This window comes from Miscanthus floridulus, chromosome 5 (assembly GCF_019320115.1).
Source record: "Miscanthus floridulus cultivar M001 chromosome 5, ASM1932011v1, whole genome shotgun sequence".
Lineage (NCBI taxonomy): Eukaryota > Viridiplantae > Streptophyta > Magnoliopsida > Poales > Poaceae > Miscanthus > Miscanthus floridulus.
In genome coordinates, this window is record NC_089584.1 from 102,036,589 (window position 1) to 102,063,855 (window position 27,267).

The window sequence follows — 27,267 nt, forward strand, 5'->3', positions numbered from 1 at the left end:
ATGAAATTCTCCACTGAGACTGGTCTAAATAAAACTATTAATAATACCATTGACGTTAGAGTAGAACATATGATTCATTATTACAGACAAGGAGAGAAAAAATGAAGTTGTATAAATGGAACAATATACTGACCGCACAATTTGCGCCAATCCCAATATAGGTAGTTAATTATACTATGGGAACACAGTCAACTTCTAGTTGACTGTTCCAGTACATTTGTAGAACAATCAGCGCCTAGCTGGTCGCATTTTGGCAGCATTGACTGTATCTTATTCTTACCACGCCTCTTCACAATCTTGTACATCTTCTAGCATTTGTAGAACAATCAGCGGCTAGCTGAACGTAGTACTACGCATAGCTGCTATATATCACGAGAAACAAAACAATGGGCTCGATGGAACCCCAGAGTTTAGCATTTGGTACTTTCCGCATTGGCGGACCACTTATTAAGCTTCCACGGATTACCGTCATCACATTGAGCTGGAACCTTTGGGAGCGTCGTCGTACTTCTCGGCATCGACAAGATCTTGAAGCCTCTCCATGAGCACGTCGAAGTCGTCGTCCGACTTGAGGAGGCTGATCCTCGTGTACCTGCTGCCCGCCTCATATTCGACGCCGGAGCGCGTGATGATCTTCGCCTTCAGCAGCGCCTCGTAGCAGTCTTCGTCTTCCTCCCTCTCGCACTTCACCCATGCGTAGGCTGTCCAATTCAATCACCGGCGGTTAGTGCCGTCAGAGTGAGCTGCATGCGAGCGTTTTCGATATGATCGGATTCCGTTCCAATTTCCAAACGCTCACGGCTCACCTGGGGATGGCTCTCTGACCCGGTTGAAGTAGGTGCAGTACTGGGGCATGATCTTCTGCAGCGAGATGCGGCGGGACCGCGACACGACGGCGCTGAGCCTGAGCCATCTGCTGCGCATCACGTCGTGCCCGAAGCCGAAGATGTCGTCCTTGCCGTGCAGGTTGTCCAGCATGAACCTGACGATCCCCAGCATCCGCAGCTGGGTGTCCCGGGACGCGCCCATGTTGCTGTTCGACAGGTAGTCTAACGCCCTCTGGGCCACCTCGTCATCCCTGATCAGCGCCCATCTGCAGCGTGCAATGCAATGCGCAGGATGAGTTGTGTGTCACTCTGTCTGCCCATGCACACGTGACGTACATACCCGAATCTGCTGCCAGCATGCCCGGATGGCTTGGAGATGGTGAACATCATGATGTCCTCGTCGGCGGCCGCAGGGATGTGCGTGAAGTGCGGCCAGTAGTACGCGTGGTCGACGATCGCCGACGCCGAGCTGCAGAGGACGGGCTTGCGGAGCATGGCGTCCGGGTTGTTAGGCGACGTGACGAACTCGATGAAGCCGTCGGTGGAGTTCGTCCGTGACGCGTTGGTCCACAAGGCCGTGGTTCCGGCCCACCTGTACTCACGGCCGTCGAACATGGAGGTTTGCAATCTGTATGCCTGCACGGTATATATGGATTCAGCATAAGAAATGACTTGCCTTAATTAGACGGGTGGATGGATGATTGAAAAGGCTGACCGACCGGGTAATACGGCGCGGCCGCGACCACTCTGGACGGCGGCCTGGCGGCCATGGCGTCCGGGGACAGCGCGTGCACCAGCGCGTTTATGAGCTGCAGCGAGCCGCTGGCGAAGACCAGGTGCTTGTCGTCTGCGACGGCGTTGCCCACGGCCCTGTGCAGGCGCCGGATCTGGCGCTCCAGCTCCACGGACTGGAACCGGCCGGTGGTGGTGTAGCTCATGCGGTGCCACCCGGAGAACACCACGGCGCTGGCCGCCGCGTGACGCCGCCAGTACGGCTCCAAGAACAACGGGTTCCCGCTGCCACAAACAACACGACCGTCAGTCAGCACATGCACATGGTTAGCTCCAAAGACCAAACGGCACGCCCGGGGCCCGGGACTGTGAGCGCTCCGCTCCACTGTGGTTTCATCGATGACGTTTTACCATGCCGACGCTAGCCGTGGATCTACTGGTAATAATTACCTAGCTAATTATTAGCAGAAACGGTTTAGTACTGGCAGGAGGAACTAACAGTTTTTCAATTAGCGCAAAAAAGGACTGTAATTTTTGTCCGGTAATTGTGACATGCAAAGATTTCTTTTCTGCTTCTGCTATGTGTGCGTCAAAGCATCTCCAATAGTTCCGAATAATTTCTTCGCAAAAGCATGGAATTTTCTAACTCATCGAAAAGTATTTGGAGGAATAAATAAGATCATTTTCAACAGTTCCAATAATTCACAGTTTCAAAAAAATATATAGAAGACAATTTTATATAAAAAATCATATACTATTTCTAAATTATCCTATCTATTTTTATATATTTTTTCTCTCCTGTACATTTGCATCATAAACCTTTTTCTACTCTTTATTTTTCTCACGCCCTTCAGATTGGCGGACCGGTATAGGCGCCTTCCACTCACGAATATATCCGCGCGTTCCATGTTTTTTTTTCCAAATGCCAAAAGATTGGGAGATGGGATTGGAAACTCTTTGAAAGTGTATCTAGCCCTTTAGTGGGTTTTGGATGATTAAATAACAACGTGATTAAAGGACTAATCCGTTTGCTAAGTGTGGACAGGTAATAGGTTATCTCACAGGTACTTAATGAAAGCCAAAATGATGTGTCGTTGTGTAAACAATCTAGTTCAAGCACAAGACAACAATACAAATAGAATTCAAGCAAAGGCTTAATTATTGTAGGATTTACATGTACTAGTTGAAAGCAAGCTTGTAAGAATTAATTAATGAGGCATAAGAGATTGCATATGGATTGGTCTCATATTTGAAGCTGGCTAAATTAAAATAAAAAAGATAACAATACATGAATGGATGATTCAACACAAGATGTGACTTGATGGCTTGAGATGGTGAAGATAGCAAGGAAAGGCTTCGAGGTACTAAGCAAGGGTGAAGGGCAAGTGATGGCTTGACGGCCGAAGAACCTAGCTAGGGTGGAGAAGGAAGTACTTGCATTTAGTTGAGGTACTAATCAAGCTATGATGTTCATGTTTATGTGGAGGATCAAATCACTATTGGAGTGTTTGATGGAAGTGACTTGATACATTTGAGATTATTCAAATTTGATGTATAGAATCAAGTCACATGCTCAAGATGGCTATACTCAAGTGAAAAGATCAACATCAACATGATAGCACCCTTACTTGATGAAGATTGGAAGGGACGGCATCAATTCTAAAGAGATCAACTCAAGTGGTATAAATTCATTTTTCTTTGATCTTGAGTTTAATAGGTATACCGTACTATTAAGAGGGATGCATCATGTTGATAGATAATGTTTCATAAGTGCTCAAGCCAACCCATATGAGTTTTGAGTATTTGAGCGACAAAAGAGCAAACTTTATCTTTGCTGGTCTGGCAATACCGGACGTGTCCGGTATTTACCCAGCAGTCCTAAAACTGTTGTTCTCGGGTTGGTTCGTCGAGAGTTCCGACGCAAGTCGGGAGTTCCGACGTCTCGCACTTTAACTGACTGGGAGGGTTCGTTGTCCTGGTCATACCAGACGTGTCCGATATTCATACCGGACATGTCCGGTATGCATGACCAGAGACCAACGGCTAGTTTTCAAAAGCCTTGAGGGTCGGGAGTTCCGACATCTCACAAACTTCAACTCAGTTACATGGTTTTCAAAATTGCTGAGGGTCGGGAGTTTTGGCATTCATCGGGAGTTCCGATGCCTCACAACTTCATTGTAACTTAGTTACCGTTGGCGCAGTGTAAGTCATACCGAACGTGTCCGGTATTGCAACGGATATAAAACTGTTAGTTTTTCCAAGGGGGCTATAAATACCCCCAAGCCTCCACCTTTGGAGGCCGCTGATTCTGCTGATATACACATGTTTTTGAGCCTTGCTAACTCTCCCAATCCTCTCTTAGTGAGTGATTGATCAAATTTGCCAAATCAAATTATGGGTTGAGTGAAATTCAAAAAGAGAGCAATCCAACCACTTGAGCACTTGTGCATATTGTCAATCTCGTGATTCGCATTTGTTACTCTTGGACTCTTCGGTCCTATACGGTTAGACGTCGCCGGAGAGCACCCGAGAGATTGTGGTGTGCCTCAAAAAGTTTGTAATGGTCGATCCCGCCGCCTCGGAATCATCTAGTGGAATGAGAAAAATGAGTTGAAAAAGACTCCGGCTAGAGTGACCTTCGTGGTACCCTATAGGGCTGACCTTCGCTGGGTCACCCGCAGCCCCCTCAACGGAGAGTAGGACTCGAACGAGTCCGAACTTCGGTAAAATAAATATCGTGCCTTAATTTGCATTGCATTCGATATTTGTGTTGCTCTTGCTCTTGTGCAGGTTCTCTGTGTTTACTATCATCTCCAGTAGATACCTGCAGTTTGGTTTGAAAATAGAAATCGAAGGGAGCAAGTTTGGGGCTGTTCTGCTGAAATCATGTATACCGGACACGTCCAGTATTCATACCAGACACGTCTAGTATTGGTCACTGTGCCAGGCTGTTGTGCAGAACACGCGCATACCGGACACGTCCGGTATTAGAGCTCAGTGCTGAATATTTGATCCTTGCGCTAATCGTTGTGTTGCAGGATTATGTCTCCTAGATTTATTTAGTATCTTCTACATACTCTGTGGCTAACTTGTGAGGGGTGGTACTACTCTTTATTTAGAGTTTCCATTTTAGAAACTCTCTTTATGAATCATTTCCTCATTTAAAGGTGTTAATTTTCAGAAACGTCTATTCACCCCCTCTAGGCGGCATCTTAGGTCCTTTCAATTGGTTCAAAGCCAGGTTCTCACCTAAAGCTTCACCGCCGTGAGAAAAGGATGTCGACGCCTATCGAGTTGGAGCCCGGGCTTCTCCAAAATAATGGTTCAAACTTTCTAACTTGGTCAATACATGTACTCAATGCTTTTAGAGACATTAGTCCTCTTGTTGAGTATATTGTGGATGCAAGCATACCTCTTTCTATAGTTGATTGAAGCAACTATAAAAATTTATCAAAAGAGGAAGAGATATACGTGCAACTCAATGCTCAAGCTATTAATATTATTTTGAGTACATTGAGTGTAGAGATTCAAGATGAGACAATCTTCAATGGACAACCACCTCCGGAGAGTGCTCATCTCATTTGGACTAGACTTTTTGATTTATATGGAAAATCCAAATATGATGATGTACTTGAGATTGAGTCAATGGAAAGTATGTCCATTGTGTCATCATACAGCGATGAAGCCTCACAAGACCTCAAGAGCGCCGAGTCGGAGCAAGAAGTGCAAGCAGCACATGACCAGCTGTTTGCCTGCACATGCCTACCGGACGTGTCCGGTATGGCCGAGGCAGTAGACCAGCAAGCTGTTGTTTGCAACAATGCTCAAGCCCAGTGGCGACCAAGTGATGAGCCAACCTCAGTATCTCATGATACTCATTACTTGTGTCTCATGGCCAAGAAAAGCAAGAAAAAGAGTAAGAAGAAAAATCAAGAAAAGGAGAAAGCACAAGTAGATGATCATGATGAGAGTGATATTGAAGTTGAAGACAACTACAACCTTGATCATCTCAACCGCAAAGACAAGTTCATCATCATGAAGATAGTTGAAAAGAATGATGAGCTTGAAGAAGAGATCAAGAAGCAAGAGCAATCACTTCAAAAGCAAGAATTGTTTCTCATCTCCAAGATGGAAGAACTAAAGGCTCTAAGTGAAAGGTATGAAAAAATTGTCAATTGAGCATGCTTTAGTTACTAACTCCTCTTCTAGTGTCTCACAACTAGAGAAGGAAAACTTTAAGCTCAAGGCAAGGTTAAATGAACTATCAAGCAAATATAATATGCTACAAGCAAATTATGTTCATCTAAAGGGCTCTTATGAGAAAGTAGTAGAATCAAGCTTCATGCTTGAGGTAGCTCATGAGGTTATGATCACCTCGATAAAACTTTCTCAACCTCTTACACATTCACTCACTAGTACACCATCTCAATTAAATATTTCTTGTACTAATGAGTGTGCTTCTCAAGCAAGCCAATCTTCGATTGAGCTAAATCTTATAGAAAATATAGAGCTTAAAGAAGAAGTACAAAGATTAAAGAAAGATGTGATTCGGTTAAAGTGTAAGGAAAAAGCACAACCTTCTCAAGATAACCGTGATAACATGGTGAAGAAGCTTGAGAAGGGTTCAAACCTTGCTTCCTCCAAAGCCAACAAAAGAATCACATCTCAAGTAAGGCCAACACAACCAAGAGCAAGAAACATGAAAAAAGGATGTGCTATGGTTGTGGATTGTATGGACATGAGTGGGCTATGTGTCCACACAAGAGTTGGGCCGACCAGGTTGAAGCTGCCAATCAAAAGGCTTCTACCAAGGAGACCAAGCAAATAAAGAATGATGGACAAAGTACTTATCTCATGAGCAAGAAATTAGGGCATCCTACCAAAAATGCCCAATGTACAAAGAAGCAAGAAAGGAAACCCAAGTTGCAATAAGAAGATGCTATGGATGCAATGAGATGGGCCATAAGGTTGATAGATGTCTATACAAGCAAAACAAGCATAGAACAAACAAAGGCCGCATATGCTATGCTGGTAGAAGAAAGGGGCATCTAAGCTATGAATGCTCAAATGGTAACTCACCTAAGCCGAACATATTTATTTATAATAATAAGCTTAGGAAGACCACAAATGGAGTTAGCACTAGCAAGGTGATGTGTTCACCACAAACTAGTGCTAGAGCCATTTGGGTGCCTAAGCACTTGTTGACTAACTCAAAAGGACCCAACAAGAGTTAGGTACCAAAGTGTACTTAGGTTAATGATATAGGTACTTAGTGATGAGATGAAGGCTTCAGGGTGGTTGAGCAAGCAATTTGACAATATTCACTCAATCTATCAACCAATTCTTATCATAATTCCTTATATGGTTGACCCAAAGATAATTCAATAAATATATCATATATTTCATCCTCACCATTGGTAATAAGTACCTAAACCTTATAGGATAGCCACTTTATTTATTTTGTGCTTAATAGGGTCACAAATAGGTATATTTGTGAAATATTAAAAGTGGCTAATTAACTTGACTTGAAATTTATCATATTTGCCATATGATGCTTTTAACGGCTCTCCAGTAAACCAATTCATTTATTAAGATGCAAGCTTACAATAAATACTAGAGCTAAACGAAGAATCACAGGTAGCGAATTAATTGGTTCTGTCCTGCACCTATCGGACGTGTTCGGTATTACTATCAGACGTGTCCGGTATGACCAGGGACAACATTCTGAGTGTTTCTATTCTGTGTATTCCAGACGTGTCCGGTATACCTACCGGACGTGTCCGGTATTGCAGCAACTAGAACACAATTTGAATTACAACTGAGTCGTTGATCCGTATATTTTCATATATCCTTAATTTACTCAAAAGCTTGTGGTTTATCAAAACTAAGTGGATTGTGAGCATCTCTTGAACTCAATTGTAAATATGGCAATTTTATTAGGTTTATGGTCAAAATGGAAAATTGGCTCTCAATTTCTTAATAGGATAAAAGTGCTTGTTGAAAGTCATTCAAATTACTTGAAGCACTTATTTAGGGAGAGCTAAATTTCTATTTTGCACCATTGTTGACAAACAAATTTATCATTCTTTGTAGTTCTTTGAATGAAAATGTATCTAGCATGATTATTTAACAATTGAGGTCAATATAAACATCATCATGTTGTTTATCTTCTTAGTGGTATTCTTGTGGGCTCAAGGCAAAGATATGTGTTTACATACATACATTGTAAATGCATCTAAGGCCCTTTATATGTTAGAACGTGCATTTGTGTGACTTAGGAGAGATATTTTTCAAAACTCATAACTAGCATGTGTAGGTGGTGTGAATTTGAAAAACTATTTGAATCTTGGTCTTTGTGACCTAGCCTTGTCATGTGATGATTATAGCTCTCCTTGATTGTTTGATTGGCTAATCACACATGACATGGATTTCTTAAGTCCACAATCTACTATGTCTCACTCTATCTCTCTCAAGCAAGCGAAATCTTGTATATGCCAAATATTTGGATAAAAGAAAATTATTTTATGGCATTGGATAAGGAAAGTGATGATACTCGGTTTGGATCAAGATTATATACCTTTTTAGACTGAGAAATAATAGAAAAGGGGATTGAAAGAGAGACAACACATTTTGGAATAACTTGGGCCAACCCGCGTATACCGGACGTTCCGGTATGAGCGGGGCTATAAAACCGAGCGTACCTCTTTGGCCCAGACAGGCTTGTCTCCTTCCAACCAAACCAGCCGCCGACTTCTTCCTCTCCTAGGGTGACCGAGGACTTCACTAAGAAAAAGGAGAGAAGGAGAACGCATTGGAGAAGGCTTGCATCAAGATTGAAGGCCCGGGGACTTGGATTTCTCATCACCTTCTCATCTCTCCTCTCAAGGTACCCTAATCACGGACCTCATCCGATCTACATGGTCAATGCATGATTTTGAAATTCCTTCGGTCAATATGCTGCATTGGTGATATAGAAGCTATGTCCAAAGTTTAGAATTGATCCGTGATGGTTTGAATCAAGGAACCCTAGTTAGGGTTGCTGGTCGCCCATATCGGACGTGTCTGGTATGCTACCGGACATGTTCGATATGGCCCAGCAGAGCAAGCTCTCTGCTCTCCTCTGATTCAATCCTATCCTAGAATTGTTTGTTAGGCTTAGCTTCTTTTGTATATTCGTTTTGCAAACCTATTGACAGTTGTGTGTCAAAGATGGATGTAAAACCATGGATCAAAGATTCTACGTCTAAATTGCAATTCGAGATTAAATTTTGGGCATGTATCTAAAATTTCTTGTAAATCTTTGAATACAGGACAACAGCTATGAGTGGACGATAGGAGCCGAGGTCCAAGCACAGGCATGATCCAGCACTTGAAAAGTACAAGAAGGCGAGACAGGAAATGCATCCTGGATTCAAGCTGACCAGCAGGAGGTCTACTAGGGCTGCCTCTAGTGCAGTAGCTCAGTATGTAGAGGGGTCAGGGAGCTCTTCTTCTGACACTGACACTGATGAGTTCAGAGTGGAGTCTAGAGATGAAAGAAAAAAGAAGAGCACTGATAGAGGATCAGATGGTGGAAGCTCAGATGAAGAGCAGGAGATTGAGGAGGAGAAGTCAGTTCCTCCTGTTCAGCACTAGCCTGGTTAGGGTATGCATTATGGACTTCTTGAGACACGTCTGCCCAATGTGCCCTTCTATGTTCCCAGAGTTGACTACAGGGGAAAGGGTATGACCAGGAAAGCTAGAGATGAGCGAAGGGTTGATCGAAGAGGCTTACCTAAGATTCAGTATGATCACCGCTTCTAGACAGCTTTTCACCTGGACTTCTACTCTAGTGTGATTCTCACGAGGAACCCAGTTATTGCCAGGTCTCAGTGGATTGACTGGCAGTATGTTAGAGAGTTGCAGAAGGCCTCAGTTGATCATGCCATTGCTATTTGCTAGTGCACTGGGGTTTATGAGATCATGAAATTCCATCATGACTAAAACACAGAGGTAGTAGCTCAGTTCTATGCTACTCTATTTGTTGAGGAGGATGAGAGGTGGATGCACTGGATGCTTGAGGGTCAGTGGTATAGTGTTGACTATGATGTATTTGCCGCCCAGCTTGGCTTCTTAGAGGATGATCTCCAGAGGGACAGGATCCACACCGAGCAGGTGTTACCTTCTAAGCAGCTCGCCTACATGTACCCTCTAGGTGGTGAGAGAGCAGCAGTGGGGAAGGTTCTAGGTCTGCACCCTACCTATAGATACCTGGACAGGATGTTCAGGAAGACTATTGACTGCAAGGGTAGAGACAAGGGCAACATTGCAGATTATTCCAGGAACCTACTCCACATGATGGCACCTGATGCTCGGCCCTGCAACATGTTTGACTTTATTTGGTCCGAGATTAGAAGCGTGGGAGAGAGGCCCCTCAAGGGCTATGGTTTTGCTCCTTATATCATGTATATGATTGAGCAGGTGACATGGCACACATTTGAGTATGATAAGATTCACAAGGCCCTGAAGATTGTTGCAGATCTGCCTGAGACAGGGTTACCTCTAGCAAGACTAGAAGGAGGAGCAACAGCACCAGAGGCAGATGCACCTAGGAGTGGTGCACCAGCAGGAGCTTCACCTCCACCACATGCCCCTTCATGTTCTTCTTCACGTCGTGGTAGTCCTCCCTCGCCTATCCATAGGCTCTTCAGCTCCATATTTGGGATGTGCCGAGACATCTAGACCAGGCAGCAGAAGGAGAGGGAGGCTAGGAGGAAGGACACTCAACCTTGAAGCAAATTGCTTCTAGGCTTGAGCTTGATCCTCCTAGGTCTCCACTATTAGATGAGGCAGCTAGTGAGTCTGAGACAGAGGAACAGCAGCAGGCCAGATATGATAGAGAGTATGTTGAGTTTATTCAACGACAGCAGCAGCAGACACCTGAGCACCCTGACACTCTACCACTTTAGGCTCGTATGCCTACTCACTCTCAGCCACGTCCCAGCACTACAGACGACTATGCTTTAGACTAGTGGAGTGACCTCACTGGTGGTGGTGGCTACTATGGGTCTGGTGGCTATGACCCATCTGGTGCGGATGGTTCTCGTCCAGCCGGTGTTACACGCTCTGATGACGAGGAGGCTGGTAGAGATGATGATGATGATGAGTGATCTTAGCTTTCAGTGACAGCTTATAGCCCCTTTGTCCTTAGTATGTCATTGTTGGACCTCTATGGTGATAGATGATAAAGGAGGAGAGAGACTGATTAAAGCTTTAGGATAGTTTTATTTGCTTATCTTTGTACCTGAAGATATGTACTACAGGCTGTAGTTTCTTATTTTTGAGCTTCATTGATGTATCTTGGATTTGAAATAGATTGTATCATGTGAGAGATGAGACTTACTTATGCTTTATCTATGTATCTCTTGAGACATGATCTTTATTTATATATCAGTGGTTTCTGGACTTGAGAAAATTTGTAATGAGTGCTATGTGTGAATTACATGTGTTATATTTATTCTCATAAGGACTATGCATGCTAGAATGAAAATATTTGATGTGATGCCTTTTTATTTATTCTTGTGTGATATATCTTGTCATATGCATCACGGTTTCACTTTGTCACACACACATGCACCCCACGGATGCAATGATTTAGGGGGGAGTCTCATATATGTTTTAGTATGTGCAATTGACATTTGAGGTCATCTTGTGAATTCTAATCATAAGCACATATTAAGGGGGAGCCTCTCATAAATCATTGAACCCAAAAGTTTAAATGTTTATATCCTTGTGTAAGCTTTAATCAAGTTGTCATCAATCACCAAAAAGAAAGAGATTGAAAGTGCATCTAGCCCTTTAGTGGGTTTTGGATGATTAAATGATAACGTGATTAAAGGACTAACCCGTTTGCTAAGTGTGGACATGTAATAGGTTATGTCATAGGTACTTAATGAAAGCCAAAATGATGTGTTGTTGTGTAAACAATCTAGTTCAAGCATAAGACAACAATGCAAATGGAATTCATGTAAAGGCTTAATTATTGTGGGATTTCCATGTACTAGTTGAAAGCAAGCTTGTAAGAATTAATTAATGAGGCATAAGGGATTGCATATGGATTGGTCTCATATTTAAAGCTTGCTAAATTAAAATAAAAAAGATAACAATACATAAATGGATGATTCAACACAAGATGTGACTTGATGACTTGAGATAGTGAAGATAGCAAGGAAAGACTTCGAGGTACTAAGCAAGGGTGAAGGGCAAGCGACGGCTTGGTGGCCGAAGAACCTAGCTAGGGTGAAGAAGGAAGTACTTGCATTTAGTTGAGGTACTAATCAAGCTATGATGTTCATGTTTATGTGAAGGATCAAATCACTATTGGAGTGTTTGATGGAAGTGACTTGATATATTTGGGATTATTCAAATTTGATGTATGAAATCAAGTCACATGCTCAAGATGGCTATGCTCAAGTGAAAAGATCAACATCAACATGTTAGCACCCTTACTTGATGAAGATTGGAAGGAACGGCATCAATTCTAAAGAGATCAACTCAAGTGATATAAATTCATTTTTCTTTGATCTTGAGTTTAATAGGTATGCCGTACTATTAAGAGGGATACATCATGTTGATAGATAATGTTTCATAAGTGCTCAAGACAACCCATGTGAGTTTTGAGTATTTGAGCGATAAAAGAGCTAACTTTATCTTTGCTGGTCTGGCAACCGGACATGTCCGGTATTTACCCAGCAGTGCTAAAACTGTTGTTCTCGGGTTGGTTCGTTGGGAGTTCCGATGCAAGTCGGGAGTTCCGAGGGTCGGGAGTTCTGATGTCTCGCACTTTAACTGACTAGGAGGGTTCGCTGTCCTGGTCATACCAGACATGTCCGGTATGCATGACCAGAGACCAATGGCTAGTTTTCAAAAGCCTTGAGGGTTGGGAGTTCCGACATCTCACAAACTTCAACTTAGTTACATGGTTTTCAAAATTGCTGAGGGTCGGGAGTTCCGACGTGAGTCGAGAGTTCCGATGGTCGAGAGTTCCGACATTTATCGGGAGTTCCGACGCCTCATAACTTCACTGTAACTTAGTTACCGTTGGCGCAGTGTAAGTCATACCAAATCAAATTATGGGTTGAGTGAAATTCAAAAAGAGAGTAATCCAACCACTTGAGCACTTGTGCATATTGTCAATCTCGTGATTCGCATTTGTTACTCTTGGACTCTTCGATCCTAGACGGTTAGGCGTCGCCGGAGAGCACCCGAGAGATTGTGGTGTGCCTCGGAAAGTTTGTAACGATCGATTCCGCCGCCTCAGAAGCATCTAGTGGACGAAGAAAAAGGAGTTGAAAAAGACTCTGGCTAGAGTGGCCTTCGTGGTACCCTCTAGGGCTGACCTTCGCTGGGTCGCCCGCAGCCCCCTCAACGGAGAGTAGGACTCGAACGAGTCTGAACTTTGGTAAAACAAATATCGTGTCTCAATTTACATTTCATTCGATATTTGTATTGCTCTAGCTCTTGTGCAGGTTCTCTGTGTTTACTGTCATCTCCAGTAGATACCTGCAGTTTGGTTTAAAGATAGAAATCGAATGGAGCAAGTTTGGGGCTGTTCTGCTAAAATCGTGTATACCGGACACGTCCGGTATTGGTCACTGTGCCAGGCTGTTCTGCAGAACACGCGCATACCGGACACGTCCGGTATACCTACCGGACACGTCCGGTATTAGAGCTCAGTGCTGAATTTATTTGATCCTTGCGCTAATCGTTGTGTTGTAGGATTGTGGCTCCTAGATTTATTTAGTATCTTCTACATACTCTGTGGCTAACTTGTGAGGTGTGATACTACTCTTTATTTGGAGTTTCCATTTTAGAAACTCCCTTTACTAATCATTTCCGCATTTAAAGGTGTTAATTTTCAGAAACGCCTATTCACCCCCATCTAGGCGGCATCCTAGGTCCTTTCACTCTTGGAGATAGTTTTCTATTCTTGCCAAAAATCATAGATTGGGAGACTTTGTTGGGAACACTTGGAGATGCTCTCAGTGCCTTGAATTTCCAGATGGAGGGAGTATTTAGTCAGTAGCCATCTACTCTCTTCATTCTTAAATATAAGATATTCAAGCAATTTTAAGACATTACTCCCTCTATCTCTTAAAAAATCAAATTCTAGCCCCAAATTTTGTCTCCAAAAGAATCGATTTCTGAAGATGGATAGTCCACTGATCCACATTAATCTCTCTTGTAGTCTGGGTCTCATTTAACACCTGGTGCTTTTATTGTCCTTTCTGCGCTGCTATTGGATACTCCAAACGGCGCTACTCAATTAAAATTCTCGATAACTTGAGAACTATTAAGGTTAAACAGTTTAATGAGGGGCAACATGGTCTTTTATCTTGTTTACTAATCTATCCTAAAGTTGTTAGAAATTCATTCTTTCATGGACAGGGAGTATATGGTAAAATAAATGATGTATATCATTTATAATTACATATTTGAGCTTATGATAAACATTAAAGGTTTCTACACATGTGCATGTTGTCTTTTAGAGGATTTATTCCTAGAGTTCTTTTTAATTTAGGTTTAAATACTTACAGATACCTTATGTTTTTTATTTGAGGGAGTACTAATAGTTAATTCATCTATTAGATGTGTTAGAATTTATTAATACTCCTAATTTTAGCTAGTATTAATTAATATGTGGATGCATCTCCGCACTAAACAAAAAGCTAAGGCTGTACGTATCCGTCCATGGCCCACGTGTCCCTCCCAATCATCACCCACGCAAACTCGCAAGTTGAAGCTGGTGTCCACAAAAGTGCTCCGACCAAAACACAGTAAGAAAAAGCCGAAACACGTTTTGACTAATTTGTTGTAAGAGAAAAAAAAATGTTCTGGTTGAAAAAAAAAACTAAAAAGTATTATAAGACAAGCAAACATTATAGCACGAACGAAGCTGTCAAATAAAATTATTTTCAACAAAATGAATAAGGTAAATGATGAGGCCGGAGAAACAAGTATTTTTAGAGCTTTTATCTAGTTTCTGCTACAGTGGCTACAATAGTCCAACAATGTAAATAATTTCAAGTCATTTCTTCTCTCTTCTCTTTAATTCCAATAAATACATTATTACCTTGCCATGAAAACTATTTATTGAAACTGTCCTAATAAGGGCCTTCCCGGATCACACCTCGATTATTATAATATGGATTATACATAAGATTATTATAATCAAGATTATAGATTTACAATAAGTGTTTGGATCGACAGATTATGGTGGTCAATTATGATTGGTTAAAGCGAGAGATTTCTATCTTATCTTTTATAGTTTGGTAAGTTGGACATCGTTGGGGAAAGTTCGACTTCCAGAGAACCTATAATCCACTATCTGGTCTCACCTAGACTATGGGACTATAGTAATTAAGAGTTTTGATTATAATAATCCATCGTATAATAAATCTTGTTTAGACCAAAATTATATAATTTGATTATTTATTATAATCGTTAGGGCAAGGGCCTAAAAAGAAGAGAGGAAAATCTGCTTCCCGTTATTACCACTCGATCAAACCAGCCAGCAGTAAATAATCCACGATCGTTTACGGCCTTCGAACAGGCTGAAAGAAGGTAATCGTTGATTCACCTTTTGCGTTGACGCTGGTAGCTGTTTCGTTTGTGTTATTAAGGTTGCCGCGGTGGAAGCAAACAACACCTAAAGTATAATTTGTTTCAAGCTAATAATAGTACTCAGAGCAGGCAAAAATTATGCGTCTCTACTTGCCATCATGGACACGAGAGAAGCTAGAGTGCTCGCCCAGCTGAAACAAGCAACGCAAGCAGAAGCAGAAGCAGAAGCAGAAGCACGCGATACCTGTCGGCGTCGGCGGTGCAGTTGGGCGTGCGAAGGGAGCAGTCCGGCCCGCCGAAGCAGCTGTTGCACTCGCACCCGGGCCGCCCGTCCTCGCCGGTGATACCATCGAGGAACACCTGCCCGTGGCCCGAGCACTCGACGGCGGCCACCGCCTCGGCCTCCCTGGCCGCCTGCAGAGACCAGGTGAGCCCGCAGCTGCCGCCACCGTCGTTGTCACGGAGCAGCAGCGACGGCGAGAGGATGAAGTGGTGCGCGAGGAAGACGGCGTTGAGGAGCAGCGATGAGTAGGCGAGGCCCAGCGGGAGGCCGAGGCCGGCAGGTCCTCGTGTTGCGTGCTGCCGTCCACCACCCGTCTCCATTATTGAGTGTCTGCTCTGATTTCTCAGAAGTCAGAACCAAGTGTATATATATTATGCTAAAATTTTTGGCAAAACGATACTGTAGCGTTTTTGTTGTTATTTGGTAATTAGTGTCTAATTATAGTCTAATTAGGCTTAAAAGATTCGTCTCGTGGATTTCGTCTAAACTGTGTAATTAGTTTTATTTTTTATTTATATTTAATGCTTCATGCACGTGTCAAAGATTCGATGTGACGGGGAATCTTGAAAAATTTGGTATTTTGGGTGTAACTAAACAGGGCCTTAATTTAACATGGCAGTGATATCCAGGCTGTGTTTAGTTTCTAAAAAGTTTTTTAAAAAGTGCTACAGTAGCCATCACATCGAATCTTGCGATACGTGTATGGAACACTAAATATAGAAAAAAAACTAATTGCACAGTTTAATTGAAAATCGCGAGACGAACGTTTTGAGTCTAATTAGTCTATGATTGAACACTAATTGTCAAATAAAAACGAAAGTGCTACAGTAGCTAAATTTCTAAATTTCCCAAACTAAACACAGCGCTACTATCCAGAAGAAGGAAGATCCATATCCCATGGTCCGCACAGAGAGATCAAAACTGTCATAATCTTTCCGTATGAAAAAGCCTCCAAAAAAGTATTCGACTCCTCCGTAGGCTCAGGAGTTACTGTTGGGTATCAGTATTAGAGATAACTGGAAGAAGAAAGTTGATGGCCGCGAACGCTAACTCGTCCGGATGGTCAAGAGCATATTATGGTCTCACGAGCCCCCGAAGGTACGGGCTCCGTTTCGTCCGACCCCGAGGGCACGGGCTCCGTCATGCCTGACTCCGAGGGCGCGGGCTCCATCTCGCGCTCCATCTCGCACGACCTGTCGGACGCAGGCTTCGTCCCGTCTGACCCTGAGGGCGTGGGCTCCGTCACGTCTGACGCCAAGGGCGTGGGCTCCATCTCGCCCAACCCCTCGGGCACAGACTTCGCCTCACCAGACCTATGGAAGGAGGATTTCGCCTCGCCCGACGGGGGTCTAAAACGCCTCCCATCACTACAGGTTTAAGAGTACGAACCATCAATTTAAATAGCGGGCTATAACAACGCTATAGCGCCGCTATAGCCTCTGGAGAGAGCTTCCGCTACGCTATTTCTATTTTTCCGCTATGTCATTTATAACCACTATATTATGCTTTAATGTCGCTAAATTGATTAGCTGTGACTTCAAAATAGCGCTGCTATTTCAACTTTAGCTTTTAGAGTGACAATCTACTTATTATATATTTATCTTTTGCTGTTAAGTTGATCTTTTAAAAAATTGAACACTTGAGTCTCACAAATTGTACTATAATGCCATGTTAAATAATATTCCCTAGACTCCTAAAGCCTTGAAAACATATTTGTGTTCAGTAATTTTCACGATTCTTGTGTTTTTATGAAATAATTACTTGATTTTTTATGGTTTTCGTAAAAACCGTTATCTGTCATAGCTCCGCTGTAGCTGCGCTATAGCTTTATAGCTTATAGAAAAAAGATGCCGCTATTTGCAATAGCCCGCTATTTTAAACCTTGGTATGAACCCAGAGTCAAACTTCTAACACCAGAAAGGGAGTAGGCGCGTCTTGACGTGACCCGCAGCCACGACGAACCATACCTGAGGACTCACGTCGCCATCAGTGTCGAGCATGCCGGCGCTATGCTACCTAATCCCCGTACGACTTCCGACGGGGGTATCCGCTAACCATGCCGTCCGCTGGGATGGAATAGAGAGCCACGATCGGCTGACGATGCCCGCGTATAGCGCCAGTGATGAACATGGTCGCAACATGGAGCCATCCCCATCATCATTTATAGGACCGGCGGGACCCGCGTAAAGGAGATGAAGGGCACCACAACCCTAGAGGCTTTCTTCCTCCTCGCTTCTCTCTCTCTCGTGTAACCTGCACCTTTCCTTCATCTATAAAAGGGAAAGTAGGATGCCCCACAAAAGGGCATGGCAGAACGAGCTCAACGAGACTCACCTCCGTTCGACCCTTTCACCAGAGACTTGGGACCTACTCCCTCTCTCGACCGTTTGTAACCCATATTACAAACTAGTGCCGGTAACACGAGCAGCGACAGACTAGACATAGGGACATTCCGCTCGAACCAGTATAAATTCTTGTGTCCTCCGAGCATACCATCCGGGCCAGACGCGCAAGTCACAAATTTACTAGTCGATGATTCAAAACACCGACACTAGTGGTACTATGGTAGGGGGTATAATGGTAATGATCTGAGCTCGGATTGCGAGCAATTCATCATGCCCATAATAAATGTGGAGCGTATGCTAGAAGACACTCTGGTTTGCTAGCGGACACCCACAGTGGTGGTCGTTTGCTGGTGGACACCCAAAGTGGAGCTGTATGCTAGAAGACACTCTGGTTTGTTATAATTATGTCAGAGGACACCGCGGACTAGTTTCCACCGGTTGAGAGAGAAAAATTCAGTTTGGACATCCGGTGCCCCTGAGCCACATTTGGGTCTGGTTGGACCAGTTAATAACCGACCCAAGACTAGTTTGGTTAACCGGCTCGTCTTCACAAGCGCATGCTTCGCGAGCTCAACTCCCTCATATCCGGTGCCGCGGTCGCGCCCGAGGAGGAGGTCACCGACACCGAGTGGTTCTTACTCATCTCCTTGACATAGTTGTTTCTCAACGGGATGGGACTCCCTGGGCAGGCGCTCTTCACCGGCCAGCCCACCAGGATCGCCTCTGGCCTCTCCTCTGCGCCGTGCGAGCGCACGCGCCAGGCCTACAACTTCGGCCTCCGCACCATGGTCTGCTTCCCTGTCAGCACCGGGGTGCTCGAGCTCCGCTCCACCGACGTCGTGTTCCAGACCACCGAGAGCATGGTGAAGATCCGCTCGCTCTTCGGGGGCGGAGCAGGGGGTGGCTCATGGCCGCCCATGCAGCCTCAGGCGACATCACAGCAGCAGCCCACGGCTAGAGTCGACTAGGCGGAGATGGACCCCTCCGTGCTATGGCTTGCCGACACACCAGTCATGGACATCAAGGATTCCTTATCGCACCCGTCGACCGAGACCTCCATCTCCAAGCCGCCACCTCCACCTCCGCCTCCGCCATAGATCCATTTTAAGAACACGAGCATGAGCACGCTCACAGAGAACCCTAGTCCATCCATGCACACGTTGCCACCCCCGTTGGCGTCAGCCGCTGCACCACAGCGGCAGCACCAACACCAGAATCAGGCTCACTAGGGCCCATTCCACCGGGAGCTCAATTTCTTCGACTTTGCGTCCAACCCTTCTTCCTTGGTGGCGACCTCCTGGCCGAGCAACACCAACCACCACCCAGCAGCGAAAATGAAGCAGGGCATGCTATCCTTCTTATCGACACCCACTACGTGGCTGTCGACGGGCATGGGCACGCTGGCCAAGTCGGAGTCCAACCACTCAGACCTGGACGCGTCTGTGCACGAGGTGGAGAGCAGCCGTGTTGTGGCGCCGCCATCGGAGGCAGAGAAGCGGCCGTGAAAGCACGGGCGAAAGCCAATGAACGAGCACGAGGAGCCACTGAACCACATGGAGGTGGCGTCACTGGACGGGCGCACCAAGCTGCGCGCCGCGGTGGGGACCGGCGACGCGTCCGCCGCTGTGGCTAACTCGATGGCCATGGCGCTGACGCACGTGCTCGACAACAAGCGCGAGTTCCCCTTTGCCACAGGCGTGGCCAACCTCATGGTGATGTCCCTCAGCAGGAGCGTGCCCGCCGCTGCCTCCTCGCTAGGTCGCCCCTCATCCTCTAGCCTCCTGCACATCGCCGGAGCCTGCCAGGCTGACATGGTGAGTGAGCCTGCCTGCCTAGATGACTGGCACCATTTCTCGAACAGGTAGCAGTTGAAACGAATGAACGGACAAGACAGGACAGGACTGACAGTGCGTCGCTCGCGGTTTGTTTTTGTTTTGTAGGTTGACCAGGCCGTGTTGATGGCATTCGGGGAGAATAGGGCGACCAACTACATGCGCATCCAGGGCAACGGCATTGCACCCGGTGGCAAGACGGCGGAGGCAGCACTGGTGGAGCGGGGCATGGAGTCGGTGCTATTCCATGGCAAGAAGCTGATGGCGTAGACCAACGGCGAGCGGCTGGACACCATGGCGGAGTAGCTGGTCCTAGCTTGGGTCAGTATTAGCTGGTCCAACCAGACCTAAACGTGGCTCAGGGGCACCGGATGTCCAAACTGAATTTCTCTCTCTCAACAACTGGTGGAAACCGGCCCACGGTGTCCTCTGGCATAATTACAACAAACCAGAGTGTCTTCTAGCATACAACTTCACTTTGGGTGTCCGCTAGCAAACGACCACCACTTTGGGTGTCCGCCAGCCAATTTCCCCTAAAAGTGCAAAATACTTCCGTCCAAAAATGCAATTCTAGCACAGTGTCATTGTCGGTGCAAAAAGTGACCAACAAGTAAATATTTGTAGTTTTATCATACGTTGTGATCAGATGTGGCCTAGCACTCAATAACACAGGGTTTATACTAGTTCAGTCAACGTGCCCTATGTCCAGTTTGAGTTGGTCGGTGACTTTAATCCTGAGCCCAGGTGCTCGAAGTTTACAATGGGGTTATAAATGAGGAGGAGAAAGATGGGGGTACAAGAGGTCCAGTCGGAAGGGACAAGAGCAACAGGAGCTCCGCTATGAGCTAAGTGTTCAAGCCTATGCTTAAGGTTTAAACCTGACGGTTCTGTGGTTGTGTGCTAGTGAACTTGATCGATTTAATGAATTTGGAATGGCTTGAATGGATCTAGATTCACTTGAATGTTGGGAGAGAGCGGATCCCCTTTTATAGATGAAGGGGATGGCCTTACAAGTGAGAGGGAGAGAGTACGTATGCTTCTAAGCCTTGCTATCCACGCCGGTAGGTACAGGATGATGGTAGGCACCCACAATACTGTTGAATGTCAGATGCACGTGGGAGGTGGTGTTGTCTTCTTTAGGCATGGTAGATGTCGGCGCCTGCCATACTATTGATACCTGAGGTAGGCATGGGGTTTTTACCATGTTCCTCCGATATGGTAAAAGTCGACACCCACAACACCGTCGATGCCTAGAGGCATGTGGGGGGCCTTACTCTATGGGAGTTAATGGCGCCCACAATACTGTAGAGGAAAATATCAGCGCCTACAACACTGTTTGTGTTAGGGAGGTTGTAGAATACTATTTCTACAGGTGTACAGGGTATGGTCCCTGGTATCGTGGTTTGACTTGTGCGCTCTGCCTTGCTTTCTCCATTCGTTCCTTGGTCCTTTCTGAGCAGGCATCCCTGATCGGTTAGTCCTAGTTGGTTCTGATCATGCCAGACAGAGACGAGCAGTGAGCAGGGTTTTTGCATACCCCGGTTGGAGACGTGGAGTTGAAGTCGAAAGTAGTATTTTGGGTAGGCCTTCTGACCTACTATTTATATACTTGGGCCAGCCCATGAGTCGTGCACTGTCTGCTTGGGCCAAGCCTTTATTTGGGAAGCCGGTCAATGAGGAACCCCGGGTTTATGAACCTGACAGGAGCCCTCAAGCCCCCGGCGATTTGGGCATAATCGTCTAGGGGATTTTTGTCTTAATAGTGGGTGCGCACGAGCGCACCCACGGGTGTAGCCCCCGAGCCCTCGGGCAATTCAGGCAGAATCATCTAGGGGTGTTTTGTCAGCAGGTGTGTGTGCGTGTTTGTTAGTCGAGACGGAGTCATCAACCAAGGCGTCGTTGCGCAGCCGAGGCGGATATTTTTGAGGGATTGGGTGAGACGGAGCTCGTTGATCCTGGCGTTAGTGCGCGCCGTGGGACCGGGCGAGGCAATTATTCTTAGGGATTAGATGAGATGGAACTCGTGGGCCCTAGCGTCAGTGTGCGCCGTGGGATTGGGCGAGTTAGATTCATGGATCCTAGCCTCGGTATAGTTCGTGAAGCCAAGGTAGTAGTTAGTTAGTTTTAGGAATCGGGTGAGCCAGGGCTCGTGGATCCTGATGGGGCGAGTTTGGGGTCACAGACCTAGGCATTTGGTGTGCAGTCGAAGCGTAGCCGGATGGAGCAAGTTTAGGGTCGCAGACCCAGGCATTTTGGTGTGCAGTTGAAGCATAGCCAGATAGGATGAGTTCGGGGTCGTAGACCCAGGCGTTTGGTGTCTTGAGCCCCCGAGCCCCATTGGGCCTTAGTAGGGGTCGGTTTGACTTGTGTGCATTACCCTATCCTTAGTTTCTTACAATCAGAGGGGCTGAGTTTTATCGCTTGTCCCGATCGCTCGGTCTCGAGTGACGCGCTCGATGAGTTCGCTAACGGGTATGATCGAGTGGAATTCGGGTCCATTGTTCATGACGGGGTTGGCAAAGCCCTCTTTTAACATTCCACTGCTCCTTTACCTACAGCCCGGCAGATGCCTGGGTCGTTTCGGAGACCTACTTGGGTGGCCTAATGGCCTCCCCTCGATGGAGATTCTATGGACTTAGCAGAGGCTTAGGATCAAACGAGAAGGATGAGATGACCATATCTGTCAGACTGGGGAGGGCTGCATGGGTCTCATTTGCATTTTCTCCCCTAGCTCTATTGTTGCTCATGTCGAATGAGGCAACTGTCGCTTCGTGATGCAACACGGAGCATTGTGATGTATTTCGCTGCATGTGCAATGCTTAGTTCCCGAGCTCCTGGGTAGTTCAGGGCCCAAATTATCTAGGGGTACGGGCATATAGAATGAATGCACATTTGGATGTATGTAATGATTATAAAGAAATAGAGGGGGTCGGTAGTGTTACCTTGATGACTTGAGTGATGGGGTTTGGAGAGCTCTAGTAAAAATGTCCAACCGGGAACCATGCTCATCGTTCATGACGGAGTCGACATGGCCTACATGGGGCATCCCTTTGCTCCTTACCTACCCCTTGGTGTGTTTTCCTGCGCCATCGATCAACTTTTAGGAAGCCTGATGGTCTCTCCTGGCAGAGATCCTATTTTTGGGTTTTTTCTAAGTCCCGCCTAGAGAAGTGGAGGGTCACTTACGTGCGGTGGCGCTTTGGTTCTTGTGCCCATCATGCGGTAGTGGTTGGTGTGTGATAGTAGTGGGCAATGCCTAGGCCATGTCCCATCTGATTAGGAGCCATTCCATTAGGCAGGGCACGTCTCATCGGTCAGGGTGCGTCTTATCTACATTAAATGGGAAAGAGAGAGGGTTTTTCACTCTGCCATTTCGTCTTTCTCGATTGGCACGTCCTCCCCTAACTATTGTGCCCTTTTCCTTAAGTAGGAGATGGGAGAAGGTTTTCGCCCTGTTCTTTTGCTTATTCCTCATCTATCGCCTCTTTTCCTTTTCCTTCTTGCCGAGAGCGTTCTTGAGAGCTATGGCAGTGTCTAGGAAAGAAAAGGGAGAGAGCGAGGGAGAAGAGAAAAACTCACAAATCCTTTTGCGATCTTGGAGCGAAATGTCGGACTAGAGGTCATCCACTATGAGGGAGTCAGTGTTGAAGGCCTTCACCGCGAAGGGGTTTCTATCACCAAAGGAGGTGGCCCACTGGAGGGCTCTCGGGAGGGAGGAGTTTCTACAACCTTGGCCCGGTGAGGTGATTTCCTTTCTCGCCTTCCATGAGAGCGGGTTAGGATACCCCACACACAGGTTCCTATGCGGACTCCTCAATGAGTGGGGTCTAGAGCTGCAACACCTCAATCCGACTGGGGTGCTGCACATCGTCGGCTTCATCATCGTCTGCGAGGCTTTCCTCAGGATGGAGCTGCACGTGGACTTTTTCTGGCGACTGTTCTCTGAGAGAGCTTTGATGGTGTGGAATTCGCCTGAGGTCGCGCCGGTGGGGGTTTCGCCCTGTAGAGAAAACCGAGCATGGGAGGCTCGTATCCCGCGTACATCCCCTACAACTCCAATCGAGAGTGGCACGGGGAGTGGTTTTATATTAGGAATCCGATGGAGGCGTTGTTCCCGGCGTTCACCGAAGGGAGGCTGGAGAAGCAGGATAGTTGGTCGTGGGGTTGTGCCCATTAGGAGAAGAAGAAGGTGGAGATAATTGAGGAGGAGCTCCAGAAGCCCATGCGGTGTGGACTTGGTGGGGTGCGGGTGTTCCACAGCCTCTACCGCCACCGGGTTATGCCATTGGCAGAGAGGACACAGCCGATGTGGAAGTATAATGGCCCGATAGACCCGGACCGTGTGTCGCTGGAGGAGCTACTGGACAACGAGGTCTGGAGTCACCTTGACCGGGTGCTTCAGTTGAAGCCCAAAGAGAAGGTCGATGGGAAGCCTGCACCTTTCAACTCTACGATTGTGTCTAGACTGGTATGCTCCCTTCCCTTTAGTTAGTGCTTCTTCCTTTGCTTTCCTATTTTTTTTTGATTTTGAGTCACCCGTTCCATAGGGACTTGGAGTTTACAAGTCCCAGCACACCTTCCCAAGGGGCCAGGAAGAGGAAGAGAACCAAGGAGGTTCATCAAAAGCAAGAGTAGGAGCAGGAGATTGCTCGACGCGTGAAGGTCGGGGAAAGAAGGAGCGACATTGAGTCAGAGCTCGAGTCGGAGGCTCCTACTGAGGCTGACGACATGATTTTCTCTGAGGAGGAAAGTCAGGAGGTCGTTGTGACCTCGGTGGAGCATCGTGACCCAGCGGCGATGTCCGCTGGTGATGAGAAGGAGGTGGAGAGGCGCGTGGTGGCGAGGAAGCGTGCGATGAGCGCGGACATTGTCGGCGAATAGGAGGCGAAGCAGACGCGGTCACCGTGCCTTTTGGTGGCGTCGCCGGTCTTGTCCCCGCCTGTCGCGGACGTGGCTGAGTAGGCTGAGCAGTCCGAGGAGTGGACTGGCACTCGTGCGTTGCCGGGACCGATGCCAGCACGCGACTCATAGCTGGAGGATGCCCCACCTGCTGCTCTGGTCAGGGAGTCCCGAGCCAAGGGTCGTGGCTACCCGCAGGCCGGGTAGGAGCCAGTTGGGCTGACTCCACCCTCGGTTGAAGTGAGGCAGCGTGAGTCATAGCTTGGGAGTGATCCTTGCCCTGTAGGCCCATCGACGTCGGGTCTTGCCTTCAGAGTCATGCCACTTACCTCCCGGTATGTTTTTCTTTGTTTCTTTTTGATCTGTTGCTATTGAGTCTTTTTGGGGTATGACTTACCTGCACTTTTTTGTCAGTGGCCGAGCGATGATGGGGTTGAGCATTACCCCAACTCCTGTGCAGGAGACTTGGAGGCCCACCCTGCAGCGCGTCACAACGATCGGCAGGGGGAATAGGGTGGTGGCGGCGAACCCTTCCCTTTCGAGGGTGGTGCCCCCCGGGTCAGTTGCTAGTACGGTGGCAGCGACGGCGTCGGCATTGGCGGTAGTCCCGGTGCTAAAGGCAGAGGTCACGTTGGAGGTAACTCTCACGACCCCTCCTCCACTGGCTACGGTGGAAGAGGAGAGGGAGACCGAGCTCCCTACCTCAGAAGGTGGAGGGCTGCATGGCTCACCCTCACAGTCGAAGTCGAAGGCACCAGGGGAAGACATGGCCGAGATGGAGTCGGAACGCTCGGTGGTGGCCCACGCAAATGAGGTGGCGGAGATCCCGTTCGACGACGAGGTGGATGACATGGTGGGGCTACCAGTGTTGTCGTGGGAGCTGGCAGTGGTTTAGTCAGAGGCTAGGCCCTCCGATAGGCTCCAGAGGGTGACCTGGAGTGGCCCTCCTTCGAGGACCCAGCAAAGGTATGGTTCGTCCTTCGGGATTCCCAGGAGTGTCAGCTCTAGGACATCCTTGGGGAGAAAGGGCTTGCCACGGTGTCTGAACTCACCAACCTATCCTTGAAGCTTGAGGATGCCTAGGAGTGGGTCAAGTCCGCCCAGCAGTTAGTCTAGGTCGACCTACAACTCATCGTGGAGGTAAGTTTCTGGTATCTGTCCTTGACCTCTGAATCTCTTATTGGTTGCCTCAACATGGTTGCTTTTCATAGGGTCTGAAGGAGATGTCATCCCATAAGTCTCGGTTTCTCTAGATAGAGCATGCTCAGGTGGCTGAGCTTGAGCGTTAGCTTGAGTCCGCCCCCCGTGAGTCCTAGGACCGGGCGGCCGAGGTGACCATGGCATGGGTGGAGGGGCAGTGTGCAGCAGAGCGGGCAACCACTGCCAAGCGGGGGCTTAAGGCGGCGAAGGCCTGCCAGGCAGAGACCGAGGCAGGGTTGTGAACATCCTTGGCGAACACCGAGGTGGCGCTCCAAAAATCCTAGAGACCCTTGAGTCAGAGTAGGGCACCTTGGTGTCAGAGTGGAACGCCTTGGAGTTGGCATGGAAGGCCTTGGAGTCAGAGTGGAAGGCCTCATCAGAGGCAGACTAGAAGAGGCAAGCGCCCGGCTGCGCGAGCAGGTGGCTCGACAGGCAGAGGAGTTCTCCACCCTTGAGAATTTCCACATCAGTACGTACCTTTTCTGTTTTTCATCATGTTGGTTTGTTCCTTCAGCTTGTTTCTGTGCTTGTTGTCCTTCTCTCAGAGCTAGGCGGAAAGGTGAAGTTGCTGGAGCAGGACCTAAAGACGGTCAAGGTGACCTTTAGCTGAGATGCAGAGGAGCTGGCCAAGTCCCATGAAGAACGACGTGCTCTTGAGGGGAACTTGACCAGATTCGCAACGTTGCTCAGCTTGTCATCTCGGAGGTCTTCGGGTCGGTGCCAAGTACTAGCACGCCCGCTGTCTAGCTGGCGGAGGTCTTGAATGCGGTCCGGGACCTTATCACAAGTGGGCTGTTCTATGGAGCATCGGGGGTGTTGACTTCGATGGCGATGTACCACCCGAACCTAGACTTCGCCACTATCTGCAGTGGGTATGCTGATGGCTTGAGCATAGAGGACATCCAAACGCTTAGGGAGAGCTTGCTGCCGCACGCAAGGCTAGTGGTAGAGCAAGTCTCTACGTAGTGGGTGATGGACATCCACTGTGAAGACATGGCTAGAAGCATGCGTCGGGAGGACGTCACCCAACCTATAGATAGCACGGAGCCTAGGTCAGAGGTGGGTATCGCCTCGGCTCCGACCGAGCCGGATGTCGTCCCGCCGGGGAGTGAGCAGCCCACGCCTTCGCCGGTCGTTCCATCAGTAGATGCTGCTAAGCCGCCCCAATAGTTTGTGAAGTATAAGAAGTTTAGTAGATGTAAAAAGATTAAGTTCATTGGGGAGCCCATGTGTAAATGTTCTTGTGTGTTTTAATGACTACAATCAGTTTCGTTTTTTGTGATGGAGTCACTCCGTTCGGGAAAACTTGTCCCTTTCGTTCCTTAGTTTTTCCATTAGCATAACTTTGTTTTTTATTCTTTCTTTCTCGTACTTGCCCATTTGTCCCATAGGCTGCTACCTTGGGAGCCTGGGGCATGGCCCGCGAGGCTCAGCTGCTCGTAATCATAGGGAAAGGTGGAGTGCGATCGGTCGAAATGTTTTAAAGCAAAGCTACGTAAGAAAAATTAAAGGCACGAACTACCCTTTTATTTGGGTAAGAAAGAGTT

At 47.1% G+C, this 27,267-nt stretch overlaps 1 protein-coding gene and 2 pseudogenes across 1 annotated transcript; 2 read left to right on the top strand and 1 right to left on the bottom strand.

The window, feature by feature from the left end:
- Positions 1–129: 129 nt before the first annotated feature.
- On the bottom strand, positions 130–15,774 carry LOC136452801 (alliin lyase-like). Its single transcript, XM_066453397.1, has 5 exons — positions 15,406–15,774; positions 1,547–1,844; positions 1,168–1,463; positions 807–1,093; positions 130–701 (listed from the first exon to the last, which is right to left on the bottom strand). Exons 1-5 carry the CDS (start codon positions 15,762–15,764, stop codon positions 472–474), a joined length of 1,470 nt encoding a protein of 489 aa, XP_066309494.1. The 5' UTR covers positions 15,765–15,774; the 3' UTR covers positions 130–471.
- An 812-nt stretch (positions 15,775–16,586) lies between these two features.
- Positions 16,587–19,294, top strand: LOC136455026 (transcription factor MYC2-like; annotated as a pseudogene).
- Positions 19,295–19,312: 18 nt separating this feature from the next.
- Positions 19,313–19,927, top strand: LOC136455027 (patatin-like protein 3; annotated as a pseudogene).
- The last annotated feature ends 7,340 nt before the right edge of the window (positions 19,928–27,267 follow it).